Source organism: Protobothrops mucrosquamatus, unplaced genomic scaffold (genome assembly GCF_001527695.2).
Source record: "Protobothrops mucrosquamatus isolate PMUCROS unplaced genomic scaffold, P.Mucros_1.0 scaffold13, whole genome shotgun sequence".
Classification (NCBI taxonomy): Eukaryota; Metazoa; Chordata; class Lepidosauria; order Squamata; family Viperidae; genus Protobothrops; species Protobothrops mucrosquamatus.
In genome coordinates, this window is record NW_015386400.1 from 761,959 (window position 1) to 777,637 (window position 15,679).

The window sequence follows — 15,679 nt, forward strand, 5'->3', positions numbered from 1 at the left end:
ATATTAGGGAGGGGGGGCTACAAAAAGCAAGATACAACCAATTTTCTTCTATCTGCCAACTAAAATTCCCCTTGTTCGTCTGACTAAATGGTGACTTTTTTCCATCTGAGATAATTGATTCTTGATCTCCGTGATCCCCAAAAGAAGTGGTCATATTCAGTTTTTAAACAGAAGGGGAAAATAATTTTTCTTCATAATCTGCTGTTTGCTATTTCATTGAGGAGATCAGGGTGTGATCCTCATGGTGCAGAAAGAAGTTTTTTTGAATACAAGAGTTAAAAAAATAAAAGATCCAGTAGCTCCATTTACTTTATTTACTTTTAGGAAAACACTTTCTCATTTCAAAATAAGGCCATCCTATCCATCTTTCAACTATTTAATAAGTATATAGTTTTCTTTGCTAATGTCTTCTATAGTGTTCTGCTTTGGATGTACATTCAGCTTCAGATGTGCACTCTCTTTTTAGTAAGGATAATCAACCAACCTTCCCTTGTTCTCTAACCCTGATCTGGGCACTTTCAGCAGTTTCTGTTTTTGTAGCAAGCCCCATATCTCTGAACCCATAGAAGAATGTGAGAAATGTAATAAAGAAATAAAGCTTATAATCTAAAATGTACAGTAGCTTCCATTGTACTGAGAAATTGTGGTGTGAGATTTTTCTTACACCACCATTTACATTCACAGTTTGCAGAAATATAATATTTCAACATGTATAATGTAAATCGGTATCTTGTCAATAGAAAAATATAGTTTTGTTTAATCTTACGAATTCTTCCTTAACATCCATGAATTTGGCCACATCTTTAGATTATTTATTTATTTGTATCTTGTCTTTATTATTTTTACAAATAACTCCAGGCAATGAATATGTTCAACACACCATCCTCCGACAGTGGTGAATATCTGTAGCTTGGATGAGGGTGAAGCTTGTGGGTTGGTTTCCAAACATTTTGTTACAGGCTAGGTAATATCTTCAGTGGAATTTAGGAGATGTCAGTGTTGGTGTTTTTCTGCTTATAAGGGCTTTGTGTGATCAATAGGTCTTTTGTTGGGAAGGTGACGTCAGGTGAGGGTCATGCCAGGTAAAGGTCTTGTGATGAGTTGAGTGAGGGTCATGTCAAGTGAGGGTCATTGGGACGTGAAGTGCTGGTTGTGTGAGGTTGCGTGTGTTGTTTGAGGGTTGGTGCCGACATTACTTTGGCTATGCAGTTGATTTGAATTCTGAGGAGTTTGTAGGCTGGTTGAAGGTTGATGTGTCTGTTGGTGGAATTGCTTGTGGACTGCCAGACTTCGATAAATTTGCATGCATGGCAGGTCTCCCACTTTGTAGCCTGGCACCTTAACCACTAGACCAGGGGTGTCAAACTAAACCACGGGCCGGATGCGTCATGCTGAAACTGCGCCCACCCCATTGCCGGCAATGGAAAAAAAGTCAAAACACATCACATGACGTTGCGAGTTTGACACCCCTGCACTAGACCAAACTGGCTTTCTAGAGTGCATTCCTGGAGCTCCTCAGTGTGTGATGAGTCCCCTTACAATTTTCCTTTTGCATGAAAAATCTATGCTTGCATTCATTAGTATAATAGTCAGATGTTGGGATTGCTTTCTTGTCTTAGGAATAATGTCAAAAAACCTCTTAGCGTGAGTAATCTGTAATATACTCAAGTTCCCGTTCAGCAAATGAAGGAAATATTATTGACAGAATTAATATGACTTGCATAATTTTAAAGGACATTTAGCAAGATATCCTGTGCCTCATGAAGAATAGATGAAATTGCAAGGAGTATTTTGCTTCAGTGTCAGGTTTCCTGAAACAACTTCATCAAAGTAATGTGCTGAATTTGAAATTTAGTTGTTGATGAATATTGATGTGTTTCTATTCTGCTTCAAGGTAAGAAATAATAAATTATCCTTTTTAAAAAATAAGTTAGAATTTAAAATACGTTTCTTTAACACCATCAATTGTTGATGCCACATGTCAAATGACTTGAATAGAGAAATCCTTCTAAAATCAGCCCCATTTATTAATATTGTTTTTATGACAGTTTAATGTTGTTTTTCTTTTGCAATCTCCCACTGAGATTTAGGAATTAATTTTTCCCCTTTTTTCTTATCATTAATCTGATAAGGATGTAGTATGTAAAAATATAAACAGTTCTCCCTCTCCGCATTTTGAAGTATCCCTCTTCCCTTCTTAAAACTCAGTCTTGTCAGAATTAAGGGCAAATCTAATGAATGACATTAATAGACAGGCTTAAATCTTATAGCCAAAAAGTCATTCTATGAATTGATGCAAACAATTGAGTTAAATGTTTTCCCAAACAACACTGTTCAAAATAAAATGTTCAATATTATAACCAATCTGTTAAAAATACTTTTGATAGTAGACTTTGCCCAAGTTCATGTTTTTCTAGCTTACAGTACGCTAATTTATTGCTGGTTAAATGTGATATTCTACTTCCTTGGCTTGCAACTGTTTAAGAAATAGAAAGAAAATTAATTAGCACTTCTGTCACAAATTACATCAGTTGGGGTAACAATTCCTGGTCAGATGGATATGATTTCATTAGATGCTGTATTTCTGGAAGGGTAATTGAAAGTTACAAATACTCAAGATATGTATTTTCTCCATCACAATCCTCTGAAAGTAGACTTTCTGTTGTCCACTATCTGGTTTACCACTGTAACATACAACTGCAGCATGGACATCAGTATTTGGGAAATGATTACACTGATCTGTGTTTGTAGTGGTTGTTACTGTAATCCACCAAGACAGGCTGCATTTTGCTAATCCACTAGCTTTTGAGTAATCAACATATTTAGGAAATTCTTCAGTTACTTTCATCAGATAATATCACAGCAAGCCCGGTTTTTGAATACTACAGAGGGCTGCCATCTTTTTATAACATTATTTCTTCTTTTCCTCCAATATGCCCATAAAAAGATAGTTTGGACTATCCTAACATGCTCCAGTGCATAGCAATTAAGTGACTAAAAGTGACACTCAAGCAAAGAGGTTATTTCATCAAGCACTGCCTGACAAATTAGCTTGTCTTCTGTTGCTTTATCTGTCCAGTTGTGTTGGTCAGTCAGGAAGAATTGCAGTGATGTTTGTGATTTGTGCAGCTGATCCAGTTAGTTTTTATTACGAAGATTTGTCACACCCACAGATCAATCAGCTTTACAACATTGGGCCATGATTAACAAAGTGACCTTTAGAAATTACAAAAGCACTTGGAAGTTATTTAAGCATCTTGATTAGACTAGGTCTTCAGTAAAACAAGTCAACAAGATCTGTAGACTACAAACTGTTTGCAGCTCAGAAGACTGGTAGCCTAATAATGCTTAATAATGGTTATGATTAGCTGAGATTGTTGTTTTAATTTTAACAAGATCTCAGAGGTGTGGTGAAACAGTTTCATTTATTTTTTTAGAAGGTTTGTATGCAATAAAATGGGAAATTTGTGACCAAGTCCCCTTTAAGAAGATATTGGAAACAATTTGTCTGAAATGGTATAGGATTCCCTGCTTGAGCAGGGGATTGGATTAGTTCTGTTATTCTGTTGTTCAGTGTCTTTGCAACAGATTTGTAGCACAGTTTTCTATTGCACCAAAATTGTAATATAAGTCCTAATCTTTAAATATACTTTGAGTGTTATTAAAATGAACACAAAAACCCACACTTCAAATGTTTAAAAAAACAAACAAAAGGAAACTCTCTAGTTCCACCCATCTCTGTTGTGATGAAATTCTGTCCTTCAAAAATAATTAAGTGTATCCCTCTAGGCCAGGGGTAGGCAACCTTGGCTCTTTTATGACTCGTGGACCTCAACTCCCAGAATTCCTGAGCCAGCCAGCTATGCTATGCTGGCTCAGGAATTCTGGGAGTTGAAGTCCACAAGTCATAAAAGAGCCAAGGTTGCCTACCCCTACTCTAGGCTGAAGTGGGATCTTTTTATTTTATCAACCACCTCCAGCATAACACTCCCCTGTTGGGGCCCTAAACCAACTGGCAGAGTCAGGCATTCAGGCCCTTACAGAAGGTCAGGAAAGTGGGAGCAAATTCAGATTTGCTTATTTAGAACAGTCAGGAGAGCATTTATAAGTATATATCTTCAGAAAGGGAACTGAAATAGATGTCCTTAATTTGGTGTATTCAGAACGTCATAACAAGTGGCGGGGAAAATATGGAACATTTTGCCACAAAATGAGGGCAACAGAATGAATTCCTACCTCCCACCAAGAAGCACAATAGGAGTCCTTAACCAAAAATTGGATCCATATTTTTTTTGTATCCGTTTTCCTCATCTTTACCTGCTCTATGGTCTGTTAGGACTATAACACACTCTATATTAGCTGGAAATTCTTGAAGTTGCAATCAAGTGTCAAATTGGGGATGATTGACTTACTTAACATCTTTAAGTTCCCCTTGATTGCTCTGTGTGATGACCCAATTTTATAACACCTCCATCATAACCTCCAAGATTTATTTTTCTACTCTTGCATATGAATTATTTTAGAATATAAATAGCAGTTGTTCAGTTAGCCTAGGATTCTCCCTGTCAGATAAATAATTCTAATTTCTGTATACAGGACGAACATTTACCAAGGAATGGGTTTTTTCCATGCTATTTTGGGAGCCATTAAAAATCCCTTTTGTGCATTTTGACACTTGGGCTGAAAGTGACCTCCTTCTGCTTTGAATAAGATAGGAGGAGGTAGGTTGCCAGGAATGAATAGAAAATAAGCTGGAACAATAAATGGTGTGACTTCTGCTGTCAGTTCAGCCTCAAAGTAGTTGACTGTCACACTTTAGCAAAAACTGGAACAAAGACTTTTCCTAAAACTGACAATAGTAATTGTGCAGATTGAAATAGAAACTGTCAAAAATTTGGTTGATTAAGCCTATGAACATGATGGTAATGTCTAATGAGAAGTTTTTTGGATTTGAGAAATTTACTGGCATGAGAAATTCACTAACCTTCCTCTAGAGTAAGTTCTTCTCTAGCAAGAAAGCAGGCAGATCCTGGGGGGAGGTGTCCCAAAAAACTAAGGTGGTAAGCAGTGACTATGCACTCAAAGCATAAATGCCATTTTTGTTTTTCATTCCTCATGCACCCAACATATGTTTAAAAAAAAAAAAAGGCAAGGCTTTGGTTCTGCAGAGGTGTAGACATTTTTTTGGCTTTTGTTATTTTGTTATCCCAACAGCAATAAAAACAGCTAAAGTACCTAAATTTAGCCTAAAATAACTAAATTTTAGGATTTTTTTAGGCTACCTAGAATTAAGTGAGCAGGCAGCACACACATTTTTGTAAATGAATTATTTATAAATTAAATAAATATATTTGAAGAGAAACTTTGATAACACAAACCAACGAAAAGAAAACCCTGATATTCTAAAAAGAAATCCAGGAAATATACATAGCAGGAGAAACAAGAGTAATCCTGTTATTCCTTGGATTTCTCACTTTCCCTTAATTCAGCAGCTGCTCAGCCCTGTAGGCTGAATGTGATATCACCCTGGCAACACATTGCTGCATGTTTGACTGTGTGGTGAAAATAAGGTGCTATATGCAGTGGTTCACATCAGACATGGGAAATGACAGGCTGATTCAAGGTCTGTGTCCTTCCCTTGGCTGAAGGAAAATAACAGAAAGGGAACAGATTAGCTGTCAGCTCCTGCCGCTGTCATTTGTGTCACATATGCTTGACTTGGTCAAAGTCACCCTGTCGGCAGAATCCGCATACTGCTTGGGCAAGTCAGTTGCTTCAACATTTCAGATCTCCTTAAATGCCAAATAATGCTTGCCCTCCTCAAAATGCCTGCAGCTTAATGCAAATATTGTTCTTCCTCAAGCCATGTACAAGACACGGAGCATTTGCGCATCTGATAGGAAGATGCCACATGCCCTGACCTTGCATTAACATTGATGGAAGTTCCCCAAAGATATTTTAATACCCAAGGATTATGTGGGATGCCTAACTCATTGACAACATCTAGGCCAGTGGTTCTCAACCTTTTTAATGCCGCGACCCCAACCGGTCGTAAGTCGAGGACTAAACCGGTTGTAAGTCGAAGACTACCCAACCGGTCGTAAGTCAAGGACTTTCCCTGCCCAGGAGCGCCGCGCATGCGTGGTTCTGCCTCCTGCGCCGGCCGAGGCGTAGCTGGCAAGCGGCAGAGACGGAGCAGGCCGACCACCAGCTGACCCAGCCCAAGGGAGGTAAGGCACCCGCCGGAAAAGGGGGAAAAATGGCGGACAAAAAAAATGGCGGACAAAAAAATGGCGGACAGCCTTGCTTGGCGACCCCCATGAAATGGTCGATCGACCCCAAATGGGTTCCCAACCCACAGGTTGAGAACCACTGATCTAGGCAATCTTGCTTAATCTCAAAACCCTAAGCAAAAATAGTGGTTAAGATGTCTATCTAGGAATGGAGAGACCAAGGGTTTGGTGTACCCTTAATCACAGAAATTGTCGGGTGACTTTGTACCACTCATGCTCTTGTAAGGAAAAATAGAAGGAACGTTATCTGTGTTCCCTTGAGCTCCTCAAGGAAAGGCAGGATGCAAATTAATGTATAAACAATATGGAGCTGAGTTGTCTTTGCCTTCTTACAAGTTTTTTGTTGTTATTATTTAGCTTCCCAGACTAGCTTACAGGCCTTGAAATTTCTTATTATCTTACCTCCCAGTACTAAAAAATTAAATGTCATGTATGCGAATAAGTCATAAAATGGAGAGCAAATGCTTAGAATATCCTAGATGGATTATATTTCATTCTAACCAGATTTCAGTCAGGTTACATTTTGAGAATCAGGTTAGTTTGTTTTAACCAATCTCACCTAACTGGTTATGCTGGAGGATTGGAAGAAAACAGTGCAGAATTTTATCTGGCTAGATAAATATGCTACTACGGTAATATTGATTTTTAAATGTCAGCAATATTACATGTGCATTCATTGTTGAGCATGGCAGTATGTTTTTGCACATTGTTATAAGATTTCTGAAGGTAGAAAATCCTAAGTGAATACACAAGATGTTGGGTAGCTAAACTAGCTAGCCATGCATGATCAGCAGTGATTCAGATCTATGCTCTGCTTTAAGAAATATCTGAGCTCTTGTATGGGAACATGATGTACAGTTGTAAATAATAACATATGTTCAGTGGACCATAATGATCAGTGACTCCATTGTTAACTTTGGGGATTTTTCTTTGCAGAAAAAATGCCCAGTTTGGCTAGCAGCTTGATGTGGCATAATCCTAGCCTCATTCTAAGGACTATAAAAAAATTAAATTTTTGTAGCCTCAACCCATATCAATGTCTGTTTCTGTAAACTATAAGAAGAGTCATAGGTAAATTTCTGTAACAGTTTTAGTAAAAAAAAATAAGTATTCATCTCACTATATTCTGCCCATAACAGTAAGTAAAATGTAACTGCTATGACCACCGAAAATTTGATTAACCACCGTAAGTGGGGGTTGAACTCTTAATTCAGCTCCTTGAAATGGAGCCATCTGCTCCTGAAATGTAAAAAAATATGTCTATATTTTCTATGTCCATATGAAAACAATATCTTCATAAGGAATTTGGAGATCTAAATCTATGTTTACCAAAGTATTCCTTTACTTTTGTGGTCCTAACCAGCTCAGTCAAAATAATATTCAAAATCTTTTGTTCGTGCTGTCAAACACATCTATGCATATTTGTTTTCTTACAGAGTTGAATATATTGATTCCAATAAACAGAATGTGACTAGATCTCCAACTGCTAATCAGGAGGAGGTGGATGATCTGGCAACCTTAGAAATATTAGATGAGGTAAGATATTTTTATTTTGTTAGGAATGTTTTAAATTGGAATGATATGCATGCTTCGAACAAATAATCACTTTTGACTGTTTTGTACAGTGTGTCTTCTTTCAAGCTATCTGCCTTTTGCTGTATTTAGGTTGGGGTTAGATAGTATTGAGGAAAAGTCATTTAATCTTAGAACTATTATACAAACTAAAACAAGTGATTTCCACACTTCATCAAACTTCATTTTAATTTGTCTATTAAGAAATATACAATAATAACTAGTAGTATTTCTTCAAATGTACAACGGTACTTTATTTTAAAATGCATGTATTCATGATACTAGTATACTGTTTATATCAGACAGCACTGCAACCAAAACTATGTTTGAAATTATGTACATCAAAATTCATATGTTACTGTGAATTTAAAACAAAAAGTTCAAGAGACAGAATTTGACAGATTGATAAAAATGAGAAACTGACAAAAATAAAATTAATATATCTACGGTATTTATCACTACAGCTATATTAACTACAGCTAGATTAACACATTCCACAGCCCCAGGTTTTTTTCTCCCTCTCTATCTCAAATTTGATAATACTGATTTGAATCAATTATATAAATCACATTCTAAAACCAGAATCCAGTTCATGAAAGGATAAAAAAACAAAATTGTAAGAGTCCAACATTCTCAGAGGTAACACGGAAAAAGCTTTTAATTGATTATACAAAAATTTGGTGAACATTTTCTGCATCTATGATGTCATTATAAAGAAGTTTATAGCCATGAGATTAAAGATTGCCTACCAAAAATTATAGAGGAGTGGGAAAAAAACACTTTTCACAAGATTTGGAGCCATAAAAATCTGATATTTGTGAAGTTATACTAAGATCAAACTCTCACTTCATATTGCAATGATATGAGTCCTTAAAGTATAGTAGTCTGACTTGAATCAGCCATAGATTTGTATGCTAAATGTCTCATAAGGTTCAATCCTTGATATCTCAAATGTTTCAAAAACAATAAGTTAAGAAAGAACTAAGATTTTTGGATCACCACTGCCACAGCAGAGAATGTGGATAAGGAAGGAGTTATATCTCATTAATAGATCAGAAGCTTGGCAATCTGAAGTCTCCCAGAGTCAGTCCTTGACGTTTTGTTCTATTGTTTAATTGCTGATGATGGACATATGGATCCAAGAGGTTATCATGCAGGTAGAATTCAAAATTAAGAATGTTGGTTTCATAGCTAAAGAAATCTAATATATTTTATTATTAACCTCTCTTCAGTTAGGTACTCCTTTTAAAAAAAGAAACATAACTAGCTTTTTTCTTCCTCTTTCTCTCAATTTCAAACAGAATACAATAACAGAGCAACTTGAGAAGAGCTACACTCGAGGTCAAATTTACACTTATGTGGGAGATATCCTCATTGCAGTCAACCCTTTTCGGAAGTTAGATCTTTACTCTACAAAGGTGTGGAAATTAGTTTGTTTGAGGGGACCGTTGGAAAGGTCAGAATTTGGGCACTGAGCACTGAAGCATCTTAAAAGGAAATTCTTCTTGCTTACTATATATACCTGACAGCTATCATGGCTTGTTTCCATGTCCACAGAAATTTCTTTGGGATGTTTGCTTATTTGTTAGAAGCAGTAACAGAGTGAAAAAGAGGATGAAGGTGCTAAGGTACATGTTGCAAAGGTCTCATTTCCTATTCTTCACTATGGAAATAGTTGAAGAGGAAATAAAGAAAAAAAAAGTACATCTGAGCATTATAATTAAGCAAATTAAGCAGATTAGGTAATGAACAAGTATTGGTATTCATTGCCACTCATAAGTGGGTATGCTCAGAAGGCCAGGAAAACAAGAGAAATTGAGAAATTAAATTGAGAAATACTTTGTCCCAGGAGTCAGGTTTGCCAGGCTTTTAAAAATGTGACATGTTGTAGTAAATATTTTTCATTGTAATCATATTTTAATTTATCGGGTTTGTTTTAACCAGTATCTTTGTTTAATGTGGCATAAAACAATAGAATACATAATATTTACCTTTTCTTTCCATCAGCATTCCAGATTGTACATGGGGGCTAAACGGACTCACAACCCTCCACATATTTTTGCTATGGCTGATACTGCATATCAATCAATGGTCACCTATGGGTCAGATCAGGTAATGCTAATAATTCCAGTAGAAATGTGCAGCAGCAATTAAATCCAATTAAATCCAAAGCAGAAAAAAAGAGTATTGGAAAAAGCGTAGGCCAGTGTTTCTCAGTCTTGGCATCTTTAAGATATGAAGGAATTCTGGGAGTTCTTAAAGATGCCAAGGTTGAGAAACACCGGCATGGGCATCGTGCAATCTGTGCCCAATCTCTCTCTAGCAGGGGTTCTCAACCTTGGCAACTTTAAGACTTGTGGACTTCAACTCCCAGAATTCCCCAGCCAGCAAAGCTGGCTGAGGAATTCTGGGAGTTGAAGTCCACAAGTCTTAAAGTTGCCAAGGTTGAGAACCCCTGCCAGTAAAGCGTTCTTTTTTTGCTTTTCCTTTGGAGTCAAATCATTATAGATCCCTAGTTTCAAGACTAATGCCCCAAACCTAATGCCCATTTTGATTGCATAGAACATTAATTATAACAAAAATATCCCTGGCTCTTAATTTCAGTGTATTGTCATTTCTGGAGAAAGTGGTGCTGGGAAGACTCAAAGTTCTCACCTGCTAGTTCAACAGTTGACAGTCCTTGGAAAGGTAAGGTAAATTTTAAAAACTTTAGGGGTGGGGTTCAGTTTATCTCTCAAATAGTTTTTATGTTAAATGATCTCTACTTATTCTTTAATAGGCTGGGAAATTAGGAACTGTAATACAGCTATTTGTCAAAGGTAAAATTGGGTGGAGATGGGTTCAAATAAGTGTGTTCCCATCAGGGAATTAAAATGTGAATCAGCAATTACCTACAATATCATAATTAAACTAACAATTACATACTAAAGATGTTATCTACTTTGGCTAATGAAACATCTACAAAAAAACAGTTAACCTCCGAGAGCACCAAGGACTCCACAATTCCTCTCTGAGCTACAAATATCTTCTTCTATTGATAAAACATGTGTCTTGTATGTATCCTGAGAAGATGAGTTTTTAAATAGTTTCTAATTTTTAAAATATTTACCTAGGCTAATAACAGGACTCTTCAAGGAAAAATTATCCAAGTAAACAATCTGTTGGAAGCCTTTGGAAATGCAGCCACTGTTATTAATGATAATTCTAGCAGATTTGGGAAATATCTGGAAATGAAATTCACTTCTAAAGGAACTGTTGTAAGCGCTCAGATTTCAGAATATCTTCTAGAAAAGTCTAGAGTCATATGTCAAACTGGGTAAGTGAAAGGAAAGGAGCATTTTATCAAAAAGGAAAGCAGGGATTTTTAGAATAAAGTTTCGGTTCAAATAAAAACAATGTGTGATAGAGATGAATTCAAATGTTATGGGCATGGGATGAGATTTTATGCAGCATTTGAAATAAAAACCTTGACATGACATGCATTAATATAATTCAGGAATTATATATTCAAGTTATAAATTTTATATAATCCAATAAACATGCATTGATACATACACTCTATGTAAATACAGTCATGGGTGAATCGGTAAATGTGGGATATCAAGGATTGAACCTTATGAGACATTTAGCATACAAATCTATGGCTGATTCAAGTCAGACTACTATACTTTAAGGACTCATATCATTGCAATATGAAGTGAGAGTTTGATCTTAGTATAACTTCACAAATATGAGATTTTTATGGCTCCAAATCTTGTGAAAAGTGGTTTTTTCCCCCTCCTCTATAATTTTTGGTAGGCAATCTTTAATCTCATGGCTACAAACTTGATCGATCGTTCATCATAAACTGCCTGATTCACTTTTTTTTTTTGCTAAAGGGGAATCACTAAAACATACAAAAAGAATAACTTATAAATAATGTTTTACAAGTCTATAAAATAGACAAGAGATTACTTTTCTCAACTTTAATCTGCTTCCAGGGCAGGTCTGTTCTTATATTTTATTAGTGTGTAAGCACTTAGCTTTAATCCCTTCCTAAAGTATGTAATGGCTTTGAGAATGAATGTTAATATTTAGAAAGTGAAATAAATTTTAATGTTTAAAATGCAACATGAATTTCAAAATCAGAACAAACAGATAAAAATAGGAATTCTTAGGTTTTATTTTAGTAGCTACAGAATTGTAATTTGTTTGCTTGCTTTGTTTCAGTGGGGAGAAGAATTTTCATATGTTCTATTACATCTATGCTGGATTGGCAGAAAAGAAAAGATTACCTCATTATAAATTGCCAGAAAATGAACTCCCAAGGTAAAAAAAAAAAACACCTTTGTATTTTCTTGCTGTAGTTCGCTAAATTCTCAAATAAATATATTTTCAAGTTAATTTAAATGGAAAAAATCAGATGCCTTATATTAATTTTCCATGTGAAAATTTTCATTTCCCTCCCCCACACCATTTAATTAGTTATCTACAAAATGAACTTCGGACACCAGCGCAAGAGGTCCTGAACAATAATTGTTATAAATCCAAGTTTGCATCAGTTGAGCAGTGCTTTAAAGTGATTGGCTTTACAATGGAGGTAGGTAATTGCTGGAAATATTTAATTGGAATAATTAACTGGAAGTATTTAATTGGCTGGAAATAAGGCTGGCATTCTGACAAATTAGCCATCAATAGATATACAAATATGAACAATACCTACATACTGTGTAAAAGAGACAATAAACAAACTAAAAAGGGAGCAAAAAGACCAAAACCCCTCCCCACCAGCAATCAATACCCAGATGTGCATAAATTAACTCCAAGATTAACATCAAGCCAACAATCAAGAAGTAAACAATATGCCAATCAAGGAACTACCAAACAAGCTAACAGTAAACAGTTCAACCAAAGAACCTCCACAACCTACCAATACTGGCAGAATATACAGATAAACTGAGAGCAAACCTCATTCCTTTCTAGTACTGATGATGTTGCTACTTTGTTTAGGTCAGTGATGACGAACCTTTTAGGGACTGAGTGCCCAAACTGCAACCCAAAACCCACTTATGCATTGTCGAGTGCCGGGTGGATGTGGCCCATTGGCTGGGCATGGCCAATTGTGTAGGTGTGGCTGCAGTGGTAACGGCAGACTGGGTGGAACTAAAAAGTTCAATCAATCAATTCCAACTTTGCAAGATCTCTTTTTTCCTGTGAGAAGTTGAAATTGACTGATTGAACCTTTTCTTTTTGCACATGGTGGCGGAGGCCTAAAGCGAAAAGATTTTATAAAACCCAGCTGAAGGCCTAGGGCTGGGGCGACGCTGCACGTGCCCACAGAGAGGGCTCTGAGTGCCGCTTCTGGCACCCGTGCCATAGGTTCGCCACCACTGGTTTAGGTAATGAAACATCTACAAGAAAACAACCAAGCATTAAGGATTTGTCAAATATATTTGTGATTTTAAGCATTATAATACCGAAATGAACATTTTGTATTATTGGGGCCTCTGCAGCAAATTTCAGATTTCATTAAAATGGCAAAACATGTAATCTAATATTGGAACACAAGCTCCATACCACCTCTTAAGTAGAAAAGGAGCAAAGTTTAGGTCATGATGCCTATCACTGCATTTGCGCCCCCCATGGAAGCCCATGAAAACAGAAGAGCCGCAAGAACTAAAAATGTATGAACATAAGAGCCAGTAGGATGGGAAGCTTCCATTGTTGGAAAAGGTAAATCATTCAGGTATTAGTTCAACAGCTGCCATGGATGCTGACTGGATGACTGTAAGCCAATCATTCTTTGTCTGTGCAAGCAGTTTCACAGGGCTGTTTTTGTGAGGGTGGAAGGGAGGAGAAAATAATTTGTTTGCTGCCTTTAGCTTTTAGAGGGAAGATTAAATAAAATCCAAACAAATGATAAATATTAGAGCACAGCCATTTATTTATTTATATTATCCTGTCTTTGGGGACACAATGACTCAGCAGTTAAATATGCTGGAAAGCTGACAACCGAGGTTCAAAACCCAAGAGCCATGCAACGGGGTGAGCTGCTGTTATTCACCCAGCTCTTGCCCACCTAGTAGTTGGAAAGCATATAAATGTGAGTAGATAAATATGATCTTATGATTTTATGATCTTGATCTTAGCCAAAAGGCTGAGATGTGAGGGCGATCTGGCTGCGACATCTGTCACCCCATTGATCGCCAGGGTTGATTCGGCTGATCTGGCTGGCTAGGCTGGTGTCCCCTTCCTCCCTCACCGCTCCATGTGCATCCCTCCCGAAGCTGCGCGTTCGGTGGAAGAGGACGACCATCCTAGATAGAAGGAGTTACCGATCTTCAGTAGATAAATAGGTACCAATTTGGTGGGAAGGTAATAGCGTTCTATACGCTTCGGCTTATAGTCATGCTGGCCACATGACATGGAAGTATCTTCAGCAATGCTAGGTCCCTTGGTTAAGAAATGAAGATGAGTGCTGTCCCCTAGAGTTGGAAACTATTGGACAGGGAATTTTTTTTATCTATCATGCCTTTATTATTTTTATCAATAATTCAAGGTGGCAAACCCACACAATATTCCTCCCTCCTTCTATTTCCCTCACTATAATAAACCTGTTGAGAAAGAATGAATCATCCAGCTGATTTTCATGCCTAAGGTGGGACTGGAACTCACAGTCTCCTAGTTTTTAGCCTGGTGCCTTAACCACTAGACCTGACTATTGATATTGCTGAATATCAGACCTAATATTCATTTTTTGGCCTCAGTTATTTGGTCGGGTTATTTTGAATTCTAGGAATTTCAACCCCAGTATATCAAGAAGGAAGGAGATAATTGACCTTGGAAATATGCTGGGGTCACTGAATAAAACACATTGATAGGAACCTTCTCTGATCATGGTTTTTCAAGGATGTTGGAACTTGCAGAGTTTTCTAAGAATATCTATGCTTAGAGTTAGATATTGACACATGGCTAGTGAACAAAGGTTATGTTTCCTATGTGTATCTCTTTTTGTGATCTCTTACTCAATTACCCACTATTTAACCAAGAAAAGAATGAACAACTGAGCAATAATTATTGCAAGTATGATAGTTGAAGGTACTTAATCACCAGCTCTTTCCAGGGCAAGCAAACTCTTGAGAAGAAAGGTAATGAAGAGGGTAAGACATCTTTATTTAGGTCTCCAAAACATGAAAGTGGGACCTAAATAAATAAATCTTGCAGTTGTAAGCAGATGTAAAATCAACTCTAATTGACTTTTTTTGGTCTAATTATATTTAACACTGTTGAAATCTTTTGGGTGCAATACAAAATCTCAAAAAACCAATAAGAATCTTTTCAGACTCTTAATCTTTCATAGTGTTTAAGATCATCTTTATTTATCAACTAGTTGCCTCAAGACTTTAGAATTGTATAATTTTAATATTATAATTTTAATTACATCATTTTGGCATTAATTCACATTAGTTTTGGAGAAATAAGAAGGTGGGATAAGCAATGTTTGCCTTATTTTTACACTTCAAGTTCTGTTTTTATTTTCCCATTTACAAAAGGCTGGGTTATTTAACTTACCCTCCTCATGAATTCTTAAGAGATTTGTAAATATGATAGCCCCCATTGATAGCCCCCCTTTAACTAGGTGAAGGTAAACAGAAATGCCCAGTACCATAAATATGACATCTTCAAAAATGTAACCATAAAATCCAAAATTCTGCTGTATTTAGAAAACATCCTATATGGATTACAACACAGAAAAAATAATCTGACTATTTAAGGAAAACATTTTGTTTTTCACTGGAAAGCAGTGTGTTCCACTAATAAATACATTTAAAAGC

At 36.5% G+C, this 15,679-nt stretch overlaps 1 protein-coding gene across 1 annotated transcript in view; it reads left to right on the forward strand.

Annotated features, from left to right (window-relative positions):
- The window catches only part of MYO3A (myosin IIIA), a 94,557-nt gene that overhangs the window by 20,300 nt on the left and 58,578 nt on the right, over nt 1-15,679 (forward strand). Inside the window, 7 exon segments of the mRNA XM_029283085.1 lie at nt 7,730-7,829; nt 9,167-9,283; nt 9,873-9,977; nt 10,470-10,553; nt 10,979-11,181; nt 12,075-12,173; nt 12,330-12,444. Coding sequence (XP_029138918.1) covers nt 7,730-7,829; nt 9,167-9,283; nt 9,873-9,977; nt 10,470-10,553; nt 10,979-11,181; nt 12,075-12,173; nt 12,330-12,444 — 823 coding nt within the window.